A 15,506-nucleotide genomic window follows, 5' to 3' on the forward strand; every position below is an offset into this window, starting at 1 on the left:
GCGAGAATACTCATGAAACCTGATTTATAACAGAAAAAAAATAAGAAACTACCTAGCACTCACTAGCGGGGGATGCTGAGTAAACTACTGTGTGTCCATTTAAAATGAGAATGAACTCATATCGCCAAGGATGACTTAATGACTGAAAAGCAATCATAGCATCGTAGGTGAAAATAATACACATAAAATTGTGCATTAGACCCTTTAGTGCCAGTTTTAGTTAAAAATCTATGCACGTACAAGGACACAGATACCTGGGGGCAGTAATCGCAGATTATTCCATTTCCTTCCTTACGGTTTTTCTACACCTTCCCCGTCACAAACACGCATCAGATTTGATGCTTCTGAGAAATTTTCTGCATTCCTTTGTAACTTAAAAAGGAACCTCTGAAGCTGGTCAGTTGATGAGTCAGAGCCCATTAAAAGTGCAGGTATAATTACTCACTATGGCCAGAAGGTAAAAATAACCCAGTGTCCAACAGCAGATGAACGGATAAGAAAAACGTGGTCAACCCACACGTGGAATATTCTCCAGCCTTCAGAGGGAAGGAAATTCTGACACGCGGATGACCCTTGAAGATGTTATGCTAAATGAAATAAGACAGTCACAAAAAGGGCGAATCCTGGGTGATTCCAGTCACGCGAAGTACCAGAAACAGTCAAAGTCAGAGACAACGCAGAAGGGTGGGCGCCAGGGGCTAGGGAGTGGGGGTGGAGAGTGTAGACAAGGAAGTTCTGGCCGTGGGTGGTGGGGGTGGGTACACGGCAACGTGAATGTACTTAATGCCACAAAAGTGCACGTTTTAAGCTGCTCGCGTGGCAGATCTCATGCCATGTCGACTTTCCCACAATTTTTCTTTAGAGTCCAACCTTTCTCGAAATGGTCCAGCAAGTGTCTGAGGCACATCCTGAATGGAGACCTTCCGTCAGAGGAGGAAGAACCGCATGTTTGCACAGCCTGGCCCCGAGGAGCAGAAACCACAGCCCCAGGGCCTCCCCCCACACAGGCCGACGGGCCACACGGGATTGCTCACGCAGGATTTCACAGAAGACGAGGCAGGGAGGCCACAGCCCTCCGGAGGCAGAGAAAGGAGGAGCCGGGACCGATCCCTGGCCAGTCGGACCCGGGCAGGTGGCGCAGGTGAACGAGCAGAGCACCAGCGGCGACGCAGACCGGGAAGCGAGCACGCGGACGCAGCAGGAAGTTGAGGACAAGGAGGACGACGTAAAAGCGAGTCTGTTATCTCGTTCTTTTTATAGGCTCCACGCTTCCCGTCAAGTAGAGAGCAAGGGCACGTTAGTCACTCGCCCACACGGTGGGCGAATAGGCTCAGTCCTCTAGCGGCCCTGGTGGCACCCTCAGCACACGGCCGGCGCCCTTCTCCCACAGTCACCAGAAGGAACACGTTGCCCGCACACGCGTGCTGCCTCGGAGCACAAGCAACTCCTTCGCGGGTCACCGAACAATCCCTCCGCTCTTGACTGTGGCTGAACTGTCAGCCAACACAGCTGGCCAGAGACAGGGGCCAGTCTTGAGGGCTCCAAGGGGGCACAGTGGCCCTCAAGCTCCCGGTGAGACCCCCCACTACTGGCCTTAATGCAGTGGGACCACTTCACCCTGCCCCCGACCTGGGCTCTGGTCACTGGCCCGAGGCACCCTGGGGCGGGGGGACAACCAGCTGTGCCCAGCGCCCTCCCGCCTGATGATCCTGTGCCAGCAATGAAGAAGGGCGCCGTCACCCTGCACGACACGGCCCGCGGCCAGGAAGGAAGGGAGCAGCCACACCGCACGACACAGCCTGCCGGTCACCTTCTAGGGGCGGAGAATAACATGCCCTCGGTGCCTGCCTCTCCCAAGTGCTAAGCCTTGTTTCTGCAGAAACACAAAGGGGAAGCCCCGGGGCCCGCCCACCACGACCCGCTTCTCCCCGAGCTACTCCTGGGCAGCCCCCCGGGGCCACAGGTCCTTCCGGGGTTCCAAAAGCACCACTGACCGTGGGAAGACAGCCCACTGTCTGCAGGCTGCAACCAAACGCAAAACCTTGGCCCAGGACCAGGGGCATCACAGCCAGGACAGAGCCACGCGTGCAGTGGTCGCTCAGAGCATGACAGCCAAGCGGCTCGGCAGGAAGGCAGAAGTACAGGAGGCTCCAGGGAGCAGGAGACAGAAGAACAGGGTGGAGAGGCACACCGTCAGCGACACAACAGCTCCAGGGCCCAACGTAACACCGCGACGGCGACAACAGACCAAGGACAGGCCGGCCACCAGCAGGCCACCAGCAGGCCACAGCAGGCCACAGCAGGCACAGAGCCACATCCGAGACGCAGCAGACGGGGACGGGCTGGGCCCTGCGAAGCACAGGGGACGGTCACCAAACCAGGGCCCATCAGCAGGAAGAGGACAGGCTGGCGGCGGCGTCTCCATTTCCCTGGGCCGACGCCACCGCCCGCCGGGGAGGGCTCGTGCGTCTTCCCGGCAGTCAGAATGAACTGTGCGCCTCCTGGAACCAGGGAGGGTAGCGGGGAGGTTACGTGCGCTCCGGGGCCGGGGCCTGGGTGTGAACCCCAGTTCTAATCCTCAGCCTCCTCAGCTGCGAAAGCAAGGTGGCAGTGCCCACCGCAGGACGGCGCTGCGGGGACCGAGCTAATACGTCAACGCTGTGCCCTGGAGAGGAGCCACGAGCTCGGAGTCACGGGCTCCTGGGAAAGGGCGCACACATATGTGTACGTATCTCCCAGACTGTCATCTTAAAGCCTCAGCACGGCTCATCCCGGGAAGAGTCTATTCTCTTTATCTTACAAAGGCAAACGGGGCTTGGACAGCTAAGTGACTGGCCCGAGGCCACCCCACTCACAGAACGTGCATGAGGGAGACTCAAATACTCAAGCTGCTGAGCACACGTCCACGAAGGGCCAGGCAAGTACCGTGAGGACTTCAGGGAACGAGTGGATTCGCAAATGCAGAATCCGTGAGTAACCAGGGCGGGGAGTGCTGGGAGCAGTGGACTCAGGCAGAACTTGGGGCGCTGGCTGAAGCCAGCCCTTGCAGAGACGGGCCGGCAGCACAGACGGACGGACAGACTCAACGCTGTGTGCTGCTGCCACGGCCCATCCCGCGGCGAACCCGCTCCCCCTCACCAATCGCCCACGTACGTAAACTGAAATGAACTAAATCGGTGGGGGGCGCGGGCCATTTCCCAGACAGATCTCCCCTGGGATGAGTCCTTCTGGTACCACAGCTCTAGGGGTGACAGCGCGGCAGCAGGGGCGAGCCCTGGGTGTTAGGAAGGGGGCAGGGCCCAGCGCTTCTGGAAAGGGCCCGGTCCGGCAGGAAGCAGGCTCTGCACAGCCTCCCCATGACAAGAGCCATCAGCAACAACAAGAAGAACCATGACCCGGGGCGCCTGGGTGGCTCAGTCGGTTGAGTGTCCAACTTCGACTCAGATCACAATCTCACAGTTCGTGAGTTCAAGCCCCATGTCAGGCTCTGTGCTGACAGCTCAGAGCCTGGAGCCTGATTCAGATTCTGTGCCTCCCTCACACTGCCCCTCCCCCGCTCATGCTCACACTCTCTCTCTCTCTCTCTCTCTCTCTCTCTCTCTCAAAAATATATAAACATTAAAAATAAATTAAAAAAAAATAATAAAAGCCATGACCCTGGTCTCACAGTGAGGAAGAGCGTCCCAGGCACAGAAGGGGGGGAGGAGGGAGGAAGGACACCTCTTCCATCAGGACACCAGGCTGAAGAGCCATATCTGCACTGGCCACATAGAACCTTCTACAGCCTGAAGGACCCGGGAGGCAGGGCTGGCTGGCATCCGGCAAGCTGTCCCCGGGCCATGTCTTGTGAAAGGCACAGGCTCCAGAGAAGGGCTCTCAGCAAAGCAGGCCTCCCCGGATGCTGTACCGCAGAAGGCAGCCCCAGGGCGGCCACAGCAGAGGACAGTGTCCCATGGAGAAAGGACAAGAGGTCCTGGGCTGAGCCCTTTCCAAGTCCTTGGCACTGGGCTCCACCAGCCCGGTCATCTGCTCCCAAAGGCATCTCCGGGACAGGTCCCAAGAATGTCCCCCATTTTATGGAGAAAACGCAGCAGCAGAGACTGGGAGAGGTTAGGAAACTCAGGGCTCACCCCGCGGCCAGGAGTGGAGCCACGCTCACCAAGGTCTGTTGGCCCCACTGGACGGCTCCAACACCACCGTCTGTATGTACTTGCTCAGTGCCCCACCCACCTCAGCGGCCAGGATGGATGGAGCCTCGGCAGAGCCCACCTCCCCAGGGGGCAGCTCTTGGCCCTCATGCTCTGTAACTGGGCCTAGCTTTCACGTGTCTGTTGCCAAGCCTTTGGGTACAAATCTATTTCCCCAAAATAGCACTGCTCCTATGGGAAACAGACCCATTTCCCTCAGGGATTCCCACGCACGCACTGCCGAGAAAATGGGGGTTACAGGAGCTGAACAAGCAAGAATTCCCTCCTAGTGACATCCTTTGGGGAGGTGCTCGGAAACACCCCCAGGTGCCCAAGGAGCTCCCCACGAGGTCCCAACAGGGTCCACAACCTCCCGGGGACACAGCTCTCCTGGAAGGATACTGGATTCATCAGAACGCACCCTACCACACGAACAGCGCTGCAAGAGAGGCAACGGGAAGAAAGGAGGCTGAGGCGTGGCGCTTCTACAACACCTGCTGCCTCCGATGGCCGTGGTGAGGCGTGGGGTCTGCCCCTGCTGAAATCCACCCAAGACATGAGCACTCCACTAAGAGGCGCGCGCCGTGCCCTCACCCCTGCTCAGGGCCTGCGCACACAGATGCACCCAGTGAGCCTTCCTGAATCCCAGACAAACCAGAGCATCGGTGGCCAGAAAAGGTATAAAGGTGCACACCACACTGGGGGCGGTGGCTTTCTCTGGGGCGGTTCCCTGGGGACTGAGGCCAGAAGGAAGACTACCTTTGTCGTGTTAAAACTGGAGCTCACACAGGGCAGGAGCCTGCTCGGCTGGCAACGCCCCTGCCCACCCGCGCCCCGCGCTCACATGGGGCAATCCAGGAGCCGAATCTCCTCCTCACAAGGATATGAGTGGTCTGGGAGCCTGGGAGAAGAACCCCGCAGCCGCTGAGGTGCCTGGATGCCGTCTGCTGAAATGCACCATCAGCAGGTCAGGGGGCGGTGCATCCTTAAGGAGCACCTCAGGGCATTCCCGAGTGGGGACACCAACCAGAGCGGGCCACCATGTGGCAGCCGAGGGAGGGTCCGCGGGAAAAGGCCGCTTGCGGGGCATGTCTACAGGAGCGGACACGCAGGAGGGCGGGGCAGGGCCTTCCCAGTACAGAGCGGCCACTCAGTGAAACCAAAGGGAGGGACGAAGGAGGAAGGCAGTGAGGAAGGAAAGGTGGGAGGCAGATCACCAAAGCGGGTGTTCAGAGCGGATGAAGGGGTCAGAGAGCCACTGGTCTGCGGGTCAGGGAGGACGAAGGCTCACTGTGAGGACGGCCGTGGGGGACGCGCACGCAGCAGGGACACCTCAGCGGCAGTCTTCCTCGGCCTCCCTGCCACGCACACATTCCCGGGACTCACAGCATCCAGACCACCTCTGTGACCTCCACACAGGTCTCCCCGGAGGCCCCGCCCCCCCCACCCCCCCCCTCCACCACCCCCCCGCCCAGATGCCGCCGAGTCACAGCTCACTCCCACTGAGCCCCCGGCAGAGGTCCACGGTCAAGTGCTCTGCTCCAGACGCTGCCGTGGTGGCAGCTGGCTGGGTGTGGGGGGAGCGGGAGGCCCTCCGCTTTCCTCCAGCTAGAAGCACCATGGGACGTGGGCCCAGGACCCCCACACCTCCCTGAGCACCTGGCGAGGAAGCCTCACTCGGGACTCCGTTCCGTCCTGGCGTGGGCCTGTGGCCTTCGGGCCCAGTTCTAGAAAACGGGCTTCCCGCTTACATTGATGACCAGCTTCCACTGCACTCAGCCACTTTATGCAGAGCTCTGCATCTGCTCCAGGGCCGGATGAGCGACCCGAGCCCTCTCCCAAACCCATCTCCAGAGACCACCTCCCACGCCGAGAGAGGCAGCCGCACGGCACCGGGCCCGTGACCGGCTCACAGCTCTGCGGCCACGAGAGCAGGCCAAGGAGCCCCAGGGCAGAGACTCGCTCGAAGCCAGGGTGTGGGGGCTCTCCTTGCAAGCGGCAGCTTTCAGGGGCACGTGAACGGTCACCCTGGTGCTGATGCGGCCGTCCAGGCCTGTCACACGGAAGCGAGGGAAAGGTCAGAACCAAGCAAAGAACAGAAGACAGAGCGAGGGAGGCTGCATGGATTTCCTAGTTGCAGAGAAGAAACGACAGACCGACAGCACCTGCTAATCTGCACAGATTCTGAAAGCGTCCCTCCAAGGGAAGGCCTGCCTTTCTTCCGGGGAGTGACAAGGAGCCACCAGAACAACCACAATTAAGACCTGTCGTTTCCAGTCCCTCCCAGGCTGAAAACCACTCTTCAAAAGTCAGTCCTCACCCAAAGCGGGGAGTCAAACTAGGGAAATGGGGAGAAGGTCGCTGACTGTGTCGCCATATCCTGGTCGTGACGTCGTGGGACAATTTGGGGCAAACTGGGCAAAGGACACACAGACTCTCCCTGCATTATTTGTTAAAACCACATGTGAATCTGGAATGACCTCAATAAAAATTTCCGTTAAACAAGTCTCAATCCTCCTGTACTGTGGCATTTCCCAAGCAAACAAATATCCACGTCCCCCCATGACAGCAAAATAAAGTCAGACCCGCTGCAAACTGCACGTGAATTCCACCACGGAGGCAGGTCCAAGTCCCTGCCTTGGCCCTTTCAGGGCGATAAAACGTCACCCAGCAAAGAAACCCTTTTCCAAGACTGAGTCACAAAAGCCCAGAAGACCCTGGGCAGGATTTATAACACAGACCGTAACCGCTGTCAGGACGCAAGCTGAGGGCCGCAAGGCCGTGAGCTAGATTTTCAACCTGGCATCCTGCATGTGAGGCAAAGGCTGAGCACAATGGGTTTTCTTTCTCAGAGTCTCAGGTGGTCACCGGGGGCCTTGATGAGAAGCTGCATTCTGGTCCTTTCTCCCCGAGAAGGGGGAACGTGCCTGCCTGCCCACCCAAGCATATTCAGGCTCCACTCCACAGTCCCTGGTCATTGGTTTTTATTTTTTATTTTTTTAATTTTTTTAATGTTATTTATTTTTGACAGAGAGAGAGAGAGAGAGAGAGAGACAGAGCATGAGCAGGAGGGGCAGAGAGAGAGAGACAGAATCCGAAGCAGGCTCCAGGCTCCGAGCTGTCAGCACAGAGCCCGACGCGGGGCTCGAACTCACAGACCGGGAGATCATGACCTGAGCCGAAGTTGGACACTCCACCGACTGAGCCACCCAGGCACCCCATCCTGGTCATTGGTTTTTAAATATGACACAGAGGCGCCCGGGGGCTCAGTTGGGTAAGCATCAGACTCTCGATCTCAGGTCAGGTCATGGCCTCAGGGTCACGAGATCGAGCCCTGTGGCTCGAGATTGGGCTCTGTGCTGACAGCGTGGAGACTGCTTAGGACTCTCTCTCTCCCTCTCTCTGTCCCTCCCTCACTCACTTGTGTACAAGCGCTCTCTCTCTCTCTCTCTCTCTCTCAAAATAAATAAATTTTTAAGAAAACAACAACCTAAACTGTCATCAGTTTTGCAATTTCACAGGCACCGCCTGCATCCGGTAAGTGCCCCAGTGACCAGCTGGCTGCCCACACGAAGGGGGCAAATGGGAAGCCACTGGGGTTCAGATCCCTTCAGAAGACACGACCTTGGAGGACTCTGTAGCGGCCCCCTGACCCCTCGGACTGCCACGAGATACTGAGAACAGACCCGGGGCCGTCGGAGCTGCCCTCTTGCCCCAGCCGTAGTGACACAGACACAGGCCCCCGATGAGCTGTGGGTATTGCCAGGTTTTCCCTGCAGCTCTGCTGACACCCACTGGCGAGTCTCAAAGTGATGGAGCCGCCTCAGGCCCCAACGAAAGGCTGCTTTCCCAGAACCCCAGGTCGGGTAAGACTTACATAAGGGACTCTACGGCAGGTGTGCACCTAGGTTCTTGACATCAGCACACGGCACAGCAGCACTTCCAGGGCCCTCCGTGACCGACGGGACCAGGGTCTCCGAGCCAGACGCAGGTTGTCACGTTGCTTTCAATCTCGACAGCAGAGACCCTGTGGCATTTTCTCTGTCTCCCTGTCTGTCCCCTCCTCCCTCTCAAGGGGACACAAGAGGATTACAGAGGGCGGTAAGACTTCCCATATGGGGCTGGGGGGTGGGGGGGTTGAAGCTCAGTGAGCCACGGCAGACCCAAAGCCGGGACCAGTCCTAGGACTTGCTTCTGTTCATAGTTAATTTATCGTTTTTCACGCATCGTTATCTCTTCTCAGGAAAAACAGTGACCTCGTGATGAGATGACCCCCACGGACCCATCCAAGAAACTCATGAACTCAGATAACAACGTCTGCATCCCAGCACGGACCAGAATACCAAGCCACGTGCAGGGACACCATTACTGGAAACATTCTCATACTGGAGCTGAACTACACCTTTTCTTTGGGTTCTTGAGAGTCGCTGTCAAAACTCGGCACATCACAACTCACACTCACGCCCCATCCTGCTCTCCCTGGGCCAGAACAAGGAGCCAGACCACCCAGGACAAGAGGTTCCGCCACGCGGGCGGGAAAGAACTGGGGTGGTCCCTTCTCCTGGATTCCTCACGCAGCCGGACTAAAAGCCCCTGGAAGTACCCAGAAGGAGCATGAGGCCCAGGTCAAGGCCCGTCAGCAGGACCCCAGAGCAGAGCACATCTCTGCAGTGATCTCCGAGGCATGAAGGGGTTGTCCCAAATCCACCGCTGGAGAACCTACTTCTAAATCACGCCAAGACGGAGTCCTGAGGCTTCCACGTGGATTCCAGCGTTCAAAGATTACCAACCCACTGCACACCACGTTCATAACAGCATTAGGCACAACAGCCAAAAGGCAGAACGACCCAGGTGTCCGTCCAAAGGTAAATGGATGAACACAACGTGGTCCATCCGTGCAATGGAATATTATTCAGCCTTAAAAAGGGAAGGAAATCCCAAAATGTGATTCAACACGATGACCCTTGAGAACACGATGCCAAGCGAAATAAGCTGGTCACAGAAGTGGAATCCTGATGATTCCACTTCTAGGAAGACCTTAGAGGAGTCAAATTCAGGGACAGAAAGAACGGTGGTGGCCAGGGGCTGGCGGGGGGGATATGGGGAGTGTGTATTTAGTGGGGACAGGGCTTCCGGTTGGGCCGATGAGAAGGTTCTGGATGTGGATGGTGGTGGTGGTGGCTGCACAACCACGAGAATGTGCTTAACACTACTGAAATGCACACTTGAAGAGGGTCAGAATAGTAAATTCTGTGTCGTGTCTATTTCACCACAATTTAAAAGTAATTAATAATCGAGCCACGGACAGGGGCGTCCAGGAAGGCCGAGAGATCTAGCAAGTGGTTTTCCTGACCTTGGTCATAAAGATGTGAACTACATGTCTTATGAAAGCGTTTCCCCAGGAAAGAAAACAGAAGTGATTTGAGGGACACGAGACACCGCTCAGAAGGGATGACAGGCAGACAGGGCATTGCCCCTCCCTCCTCCTCCCTCTCATCCCCTCCTTCCCCGCACCCCCGTCCCTGTCCTTCCCCCTCGCCCCACATCACCACCTCCCCCTCCCCCCTTCCCTCTCCCACCACCACCTCTACCAGGCCACTTGCTGAGGGTGCCTAGCCACACCCAGACACCTCTGTAGAGCCCAATTCCTATGAGGTCTAGCCATCAGCCGTCAATAATACAGACACACCAAATGGAGAGAGACGAGCAGCCCTTACCCTTTTCTCCGTGAGCGGGAAGGAGGCCAGGAATGTGCTGCAGACCAGACACCAGAAGATTCTCGGGAAGAAGATGGAACACGGGCTCCAGGAGCGGGTGTGGCCTCAGCATGTACTGCAGGCTGCAGCTCTCCATGAGGGTCATATGCTTGTTTTCTGGGGGAGAAAACACCCATGTGACAGCTGTGACCAAAGGCCCTTTGGGTCAAACCAGTCGATAAACTGAGCATCTAAGAAAGAAACACCGCAAGCAGGAAACGCATTTTTCCACGAAGGGGAAATGCTCTGTTCAGCCCAAAAAGCAAAAAGAATTGATCCTTAAGAACTCCCTGGTGAAACTACAAACACACATACCTGCTTTTTTTTTTTTTTTTTTTTTAAATGTTTGTTTATTTCTGAGAAAGACCATGCATGCCACAAGCAGGCAGAAAAGGGGGTCAGAGGATCAGAAGCGGGCTCTGTGCTGACAGCAGAGAGCCCGATGTGGGGCTCCAACTTACGAACCGTGAGATCATGACCTGAGCGGAAGTTGGACACTTAACCGACTGGGCCACTCAGGCGCCCTCCCAGATACTCATTTTCAATGCAACACAACAAAATCCCTCCTGCTCACCCCTCCCCCCCGAGTCATGAAGTCCAGAAACCGCCCGGTCCCCATTATCACCAGGGGTCTAGAAGGCACCCTGGGCCCCAGCCTGCCTCCCTTCCCCACTCAGCACCTGCATCATCAAGCCCACGGAGCAGCAGGACTGGGACCTGGGAGCAGCAGCCTCTGAATAGAGCCCAGCCCTCAAGGACAGACCAAGACACAAACACCATGATATCCGCAGCACAAGGGAGAACGGGACTGAACCCCAGGTAGGTGTGGACAGCAGACAGCGGACCAGGGAAAGTGAAGAGGGAGAGCATCCTGGAGAAAGCGACGGCTAAAAAGGGTTCGGACACAGAGCTCGGGAAGATGGAGGGAACAGCATCAACAGAAACTGAGGTTCAAGGAAGGGCGGCGCCCCGAACCACAGGGCCCTGGAGTTGAGACGGACCAGAGACAGCCCCTCTACACAGCCCCCAAAAAAGTCTTGCTGGAACTTGATTTCTTCCACTTGACAGGAGCCTAAGCACCTACTACAACGTGCTACACGATTTCATAAGAAATGAGCTAAATATGACCTACTGCATTTGTCGGAAAACAAAATGAACGAAAACTATATATTTAATACCTAACCACCACAGACACAGGGTCTGCTGCCTACTTTAAGATTTAAATGCCCTGAAAGGCACTCTCCGTATGGCTGGTTGGAAAGACGCTGGCCGGGCCTCCATGGAGGGAAATCAGGAGAAATGTTACAAACTAGTCCTCAGACCCAGCACCCCGGCTTCCGGAGTTCAACCCCCAGCTGTGCGGGCACGCGTGCAAAACGGCAGCTGTCCACACCAGTAACGTCCCCAAACTCTGTTCCCTGGGTCCCCCAAGGTTGGCTCGCAGGACCACTCAGTAAAGCACGGATCGCCACCTCAACGACAGCACGCGGCCGTAGGAAGAATGGGGGGCGCTCCAGGCACCAACAGGAAGACTCCACTGAGGCAAACTGTCAAGGGGAAAAGAGGAGGCAAAAATGAGAGCCCAGAAACGTGCTCTTGCCTCTGTCCCACACGAGGGTCCCAGAGACACCTAGGGGTGCAAGGGAGGGAGCAGAGCAGCGGGCTAAGGCCTCACTGGACCTTTTTAAACTTTTTTATGCTGTCTTAATTCTCAATCATGTGAATGTGTTGCCCATTCGAGCAAGAAATAGGTACATTTCGGGAAACGCCCACGAGAAGGTGACCCTCATGCTCTCAGCTCCCAGCACACAACCTTCCACTGCTGCCCCAGGACAAGCCGCTGGCTGTGCACATCCGTCTAAAGGTCCTGATCCTGGGACGCCCGGCTGGCTCGGTCGATGGAGCATGTGACTCTTGATCTCAGGATCATGATTCGAGCCCCACCGTTGGGCATGGAGCCCATTTAAAATTAAATTAAAAAAAAAAAAAAGTCTTGATCCTAAGGATGCTCCAGGACACAAAATGCCAGCAAAGTAATGATTAGACTCAATTAAGAAATAACCTAAAAGTCAATTTCTATCAATAAAATTAAGTTACAGGGGCACCTGGGTGGCTCAGCCGGTTAGGCATCCAACTCTTGATTTCAGCTCACATCATGATCTCAGGGTTCCTCGCGAGTTAGAGCCCCGAGTCAGGCTCTGCACTGACACCACAGAGGCTGCTTGGGATTCTCTCTCTCTGCCCCTCCCCTGCTCGCTCACACACATGGATGTACATGAGCTCTCTCTCTCTCACCCTCTCTCTAAAATAAGTAAACTTTTAAAAAAATATCTTAGGTCGCCTGGGTGGCTCAGTGGGTTAAGCATCCAACTTCGGTTCAGGTCACGATCTCCCATTCCGTGAGTTCCAGCCCCGTGTCGGGCTCTGGACTGACAGCTCACAGCCTGTAGCCTGCTTCAGATTCTGTGTCTCCCTCTCCCTCTGCCCCCTCCCCACTCACGCTCTGTCTCTCTCTGTCTCAAAAATAAATAAACATTTAAAAAATTTTTTTGAATACTTTAAAAAATAAAATAAAGTTTTGGACTGATTGCTCCTCTGTAATGAAATTTTCGCCAAATTCAGTGGGCAGTGGAAGGCGTGGGATTGGTTCAATTTTTAGCTCAGGCCACGGGGCAGGCTCAAAGTTCCTGTCACAGAATCCGGCAACAAGTCTAAGACAAGAAAGCCATCCTCCCAAACGGATCCACCTCCGACCACCTGACCCCTCCACACCCCCACCCTGGGCCTCGGAGATGTTCTGCCAGGCGCCCCCATCCATCTGTCCATCCTCCACACGGCTGCTGGGCCTCGTGGGGGACGGCGGGAAGCCCCGCGGGACGCTCCTCTGCGGTCAGGCACAGCTGGAAGGCCGTGCCGTGCCAAGCGGAACCAGAGGGCCTCACGGCGAAAGGTCTCTGGTGCCCGCGTGGCCGGTGACCGACAGCAACTACCCCATCTGGTGGGTAAGGCTGCCGCCCCGGCGGCCAGGAGGCTCCGGGGCTGCTGTCCCAGGGACGTCCGCAGGAAGCAATGCCCTCCTCTCAGGCTGGCACGTTAGAGTTCTTTCAGTTGTGTCCAAACTCCAGGCCCGTGAGAAGTTTTGCCCTAATTCACTAAATAAATCCGCTAAGCTGATAGGTTTCCACGGAGAAAAATCCCAAGATGGACTGAGGGCAGAGAGCACTCAGAGTTACAGGGTGAACCAGTGCTGCTGAGGACGGCAGGACCTTCCGCGGCAACACCGCGGGCCAGGCCGGGCCACGCCTCGTCGCTTACGTTCTACGGGGTCGTGGAGAAGCGGGTGCAGGAGGGCTCGGGGGGTGCCGTGGTACAGCTTCAACCTGCAAGACACGTCCAGGGGGTGCACGTCAACTCTCCGCGTCTTGCTTCCAGCCACACGTCTCGGAAGGAAAACACGCAACTCACCAACCGCCCCACACCTACTAGAGCTTTCTACACACCAGACAATCACACCTTCCGCAGAGAAGAGAGATGGCCAAGCGAAGCAGCAGCCCCCCCGTGCCACCCACGCCCCTGGCGCCCCCCACACCCCCCCGTGCCCCTGGCCACACACTTCCAGCACACGGACAGCCCGCCCCCACGCACCCAGGTGCTAGAAAACTACACCAGGGAAATTTATAACGCTCTGAAATGTCCCAGCAAAGACAACGTCTGAGGAAGTGCCATGGTTGTGTATCCAGACCACTGGTTTTCTCAACCAGGGGTGAGACTGCCTGATATTTGGAAGCGTCCACAGGTATTTCCAATGGTCACCAGTGGGGGGAGGAGGCTGGGAGGTTTCTGGCGTCTAGTGGGTAAGGCCAGGGATGTTCTCAGAGATCCTGCAGCACACAGGATGCCCCCCGGCAAAGACTTATCCAGCCCCAGGCGTCAGTCCACCAAGGCTGAGAAGCCCTGCTCCAGAGGGACAACGTAAGCGTCAACCCCGGCCGGCGTGGGGACACACGGTCTTCTCCATCGTGGTCTGTGCGGCTCCTGGACAGGGCCTGGCACCAAGTGTGTATGGAGGAGTGCCCACTGCTCACCGGGTGCGTGCTCGAGAACGTATTTAGTACTCCCGCAGCCTTACGAGATGCACACCGTTCTCTCTCAGGCACACACAAGGGAATTCGGAGCCAAAAGTCTAGGTGCCTGGCCCAAAGCCCCCCAGGACTAAGTGAGAGCCTGCACCCGCCTTATACCACCCCCACGCCCAGGGCCAGAGCCGGCCCCACCCCCATCTAAAGGACAACTCCCTGGCTTACTCAGAAATGGCAAACCCAGCTACTCCAAAGCAAAGACCTCCCAGAGTACACACCGCTGGGAACAGACCACAACACAAGTGGACAAAGGGAAAGCTTTCTGTGTGGGGGATGATGAGCAGTTAACTCTCCCCAAAACGAGGCTGGAAAATCCCAAGGATAAAGAAAAAAGGCAGATACCGCTTGTCCTGGGAGGCTGAGGTAGGAGACTCCAGCCTGTTGCCGAAGATGCGAAGAATTCCAAACCCACATGACAAAGCCTGGAGGGAGCCATCCGGCCTCCTGCCCTCGGTGACCACTTCGACCACAGCCACGATGTTAGGGTGGTTTAAGGACGTGTGAAAATACAAGGACTGCAAAACAGAAACCAGAACATAGGTGATGGACTGTCCTGCAGGTCCTAAAATGCCGCAAACGTGTCTCCTCCTGGGACACACCTCCTTCTAGGGCGCTGGAGCAGAATAGCTCCGTCGGAGTCGGAAGCTGGTATCACGGCTTTTCATTCGGACGGGAATGAATGAAGCTGTTCTGTTCCAGGAGCTCCCAGCCACTCCCATCCACTCCCATCCACGGAACGTGCCGCAGGCCCTGCACCTAAAGGAAGGCAGGAGCGACTTCACGCCCCCGTCACCTCGTGGGAACCAGTCATTGCAGACACACACGCCTGCCGACCCGTCCCACAGAACACTCACCGCCTGAAACTTCAACCCAGCTTGCCAACGTCGGCCCTAGTCCGTTTTCTGTGCAGCCGTTAAGAAGTTCCACCAAACCAATTGTTTCAACTAAGCAGGATCCTTAGATTTCTTGAGATGCTATGTAATCATCGCCAGTTCAGAGCCCAACTAACATCTTTTTACGACAAAAATCACCTCGACAGCATTTTCTTACAAGACTGTATTTGGACCTAAGCCAAGTAGACGGTATTCAGGTGGCTCCTAAAAGGTTTCCCACCTGTCACCTTTCCACTCCATCCTATGCAAACGGAGCCCCAGCTGGGCCCTGTCCCGCCCCGCCCCGCCCATCCTGGGGGTCGTCCTGGTGGTGGCCTTAAGGGAAAGACAGCAGAGGGGAGTCAGAGCCACCTGCCTCTCCGCCTGGCTGCACGGTGGCGTTCTCCGTTGGCACAGAAGAGAACGCGCCTCCGCTCTGTGGGCTCTGTGGTTCTTTTATTTCGTGAGCCCAGCGCAGTCACCTCTGTTTAAAGCTAATAAACGTCGTCGGCACCGAGGATGCGGACAGGATCGCGGCCGGGCTTCGCAGGT

The 15,506-nt window shown here is 56.6% G+C and overlaps 1 protein-coding gene across 12 annotated transcripts in view; it reads right to left on the reverse strand.

The window, feature by feature from the left end:
- NPHP4 (nephrocystin 4) overlaps positions 1–15,506 on the reverse strand; it is a 109,731-nt gene that overhangs the window by 70,625 nt on the left and 23,600 nt on the right. For 11 of the 12 annotated variants that reach the window (XM_045035002.1, XM_045034998.1, XM_045035001.1 and 8 more), the window contains 3 exons: positions 14,425–14,597; positions 13,259–13,323; positions 9,905–10,060 (listed from right to left, as the gene is read on the reverse strand). In XM_045035002.1, the coding sequence (XP_044890937.1) occupies positions 9,905–10,060; positions 13,259–13,323; positions 14,425–14,597 (394 nt within the window). The remainder of the gene's footprint in view (positions 1–9,904; positions 10,061–13,258; positions 13,324–14,424; positions 14,598–15,506) is intronic. The other variant, XM_019836062.3, reaches the window with a different exon arrangement.

Source organism: Felis catus, chromosome C1 (genome assembly GCF_018350175.1).
Source record: "Felis catus isolate Fca126 chromosome C1, F.catus_Fca126_mat1.0, whole genome shotgun sequence".
NCBI classification, from domain to species: Eukaryota; Metazoa; Chordata; class Mammalia; order Carnivora; family Felidae; genus Felis; species Felis catus.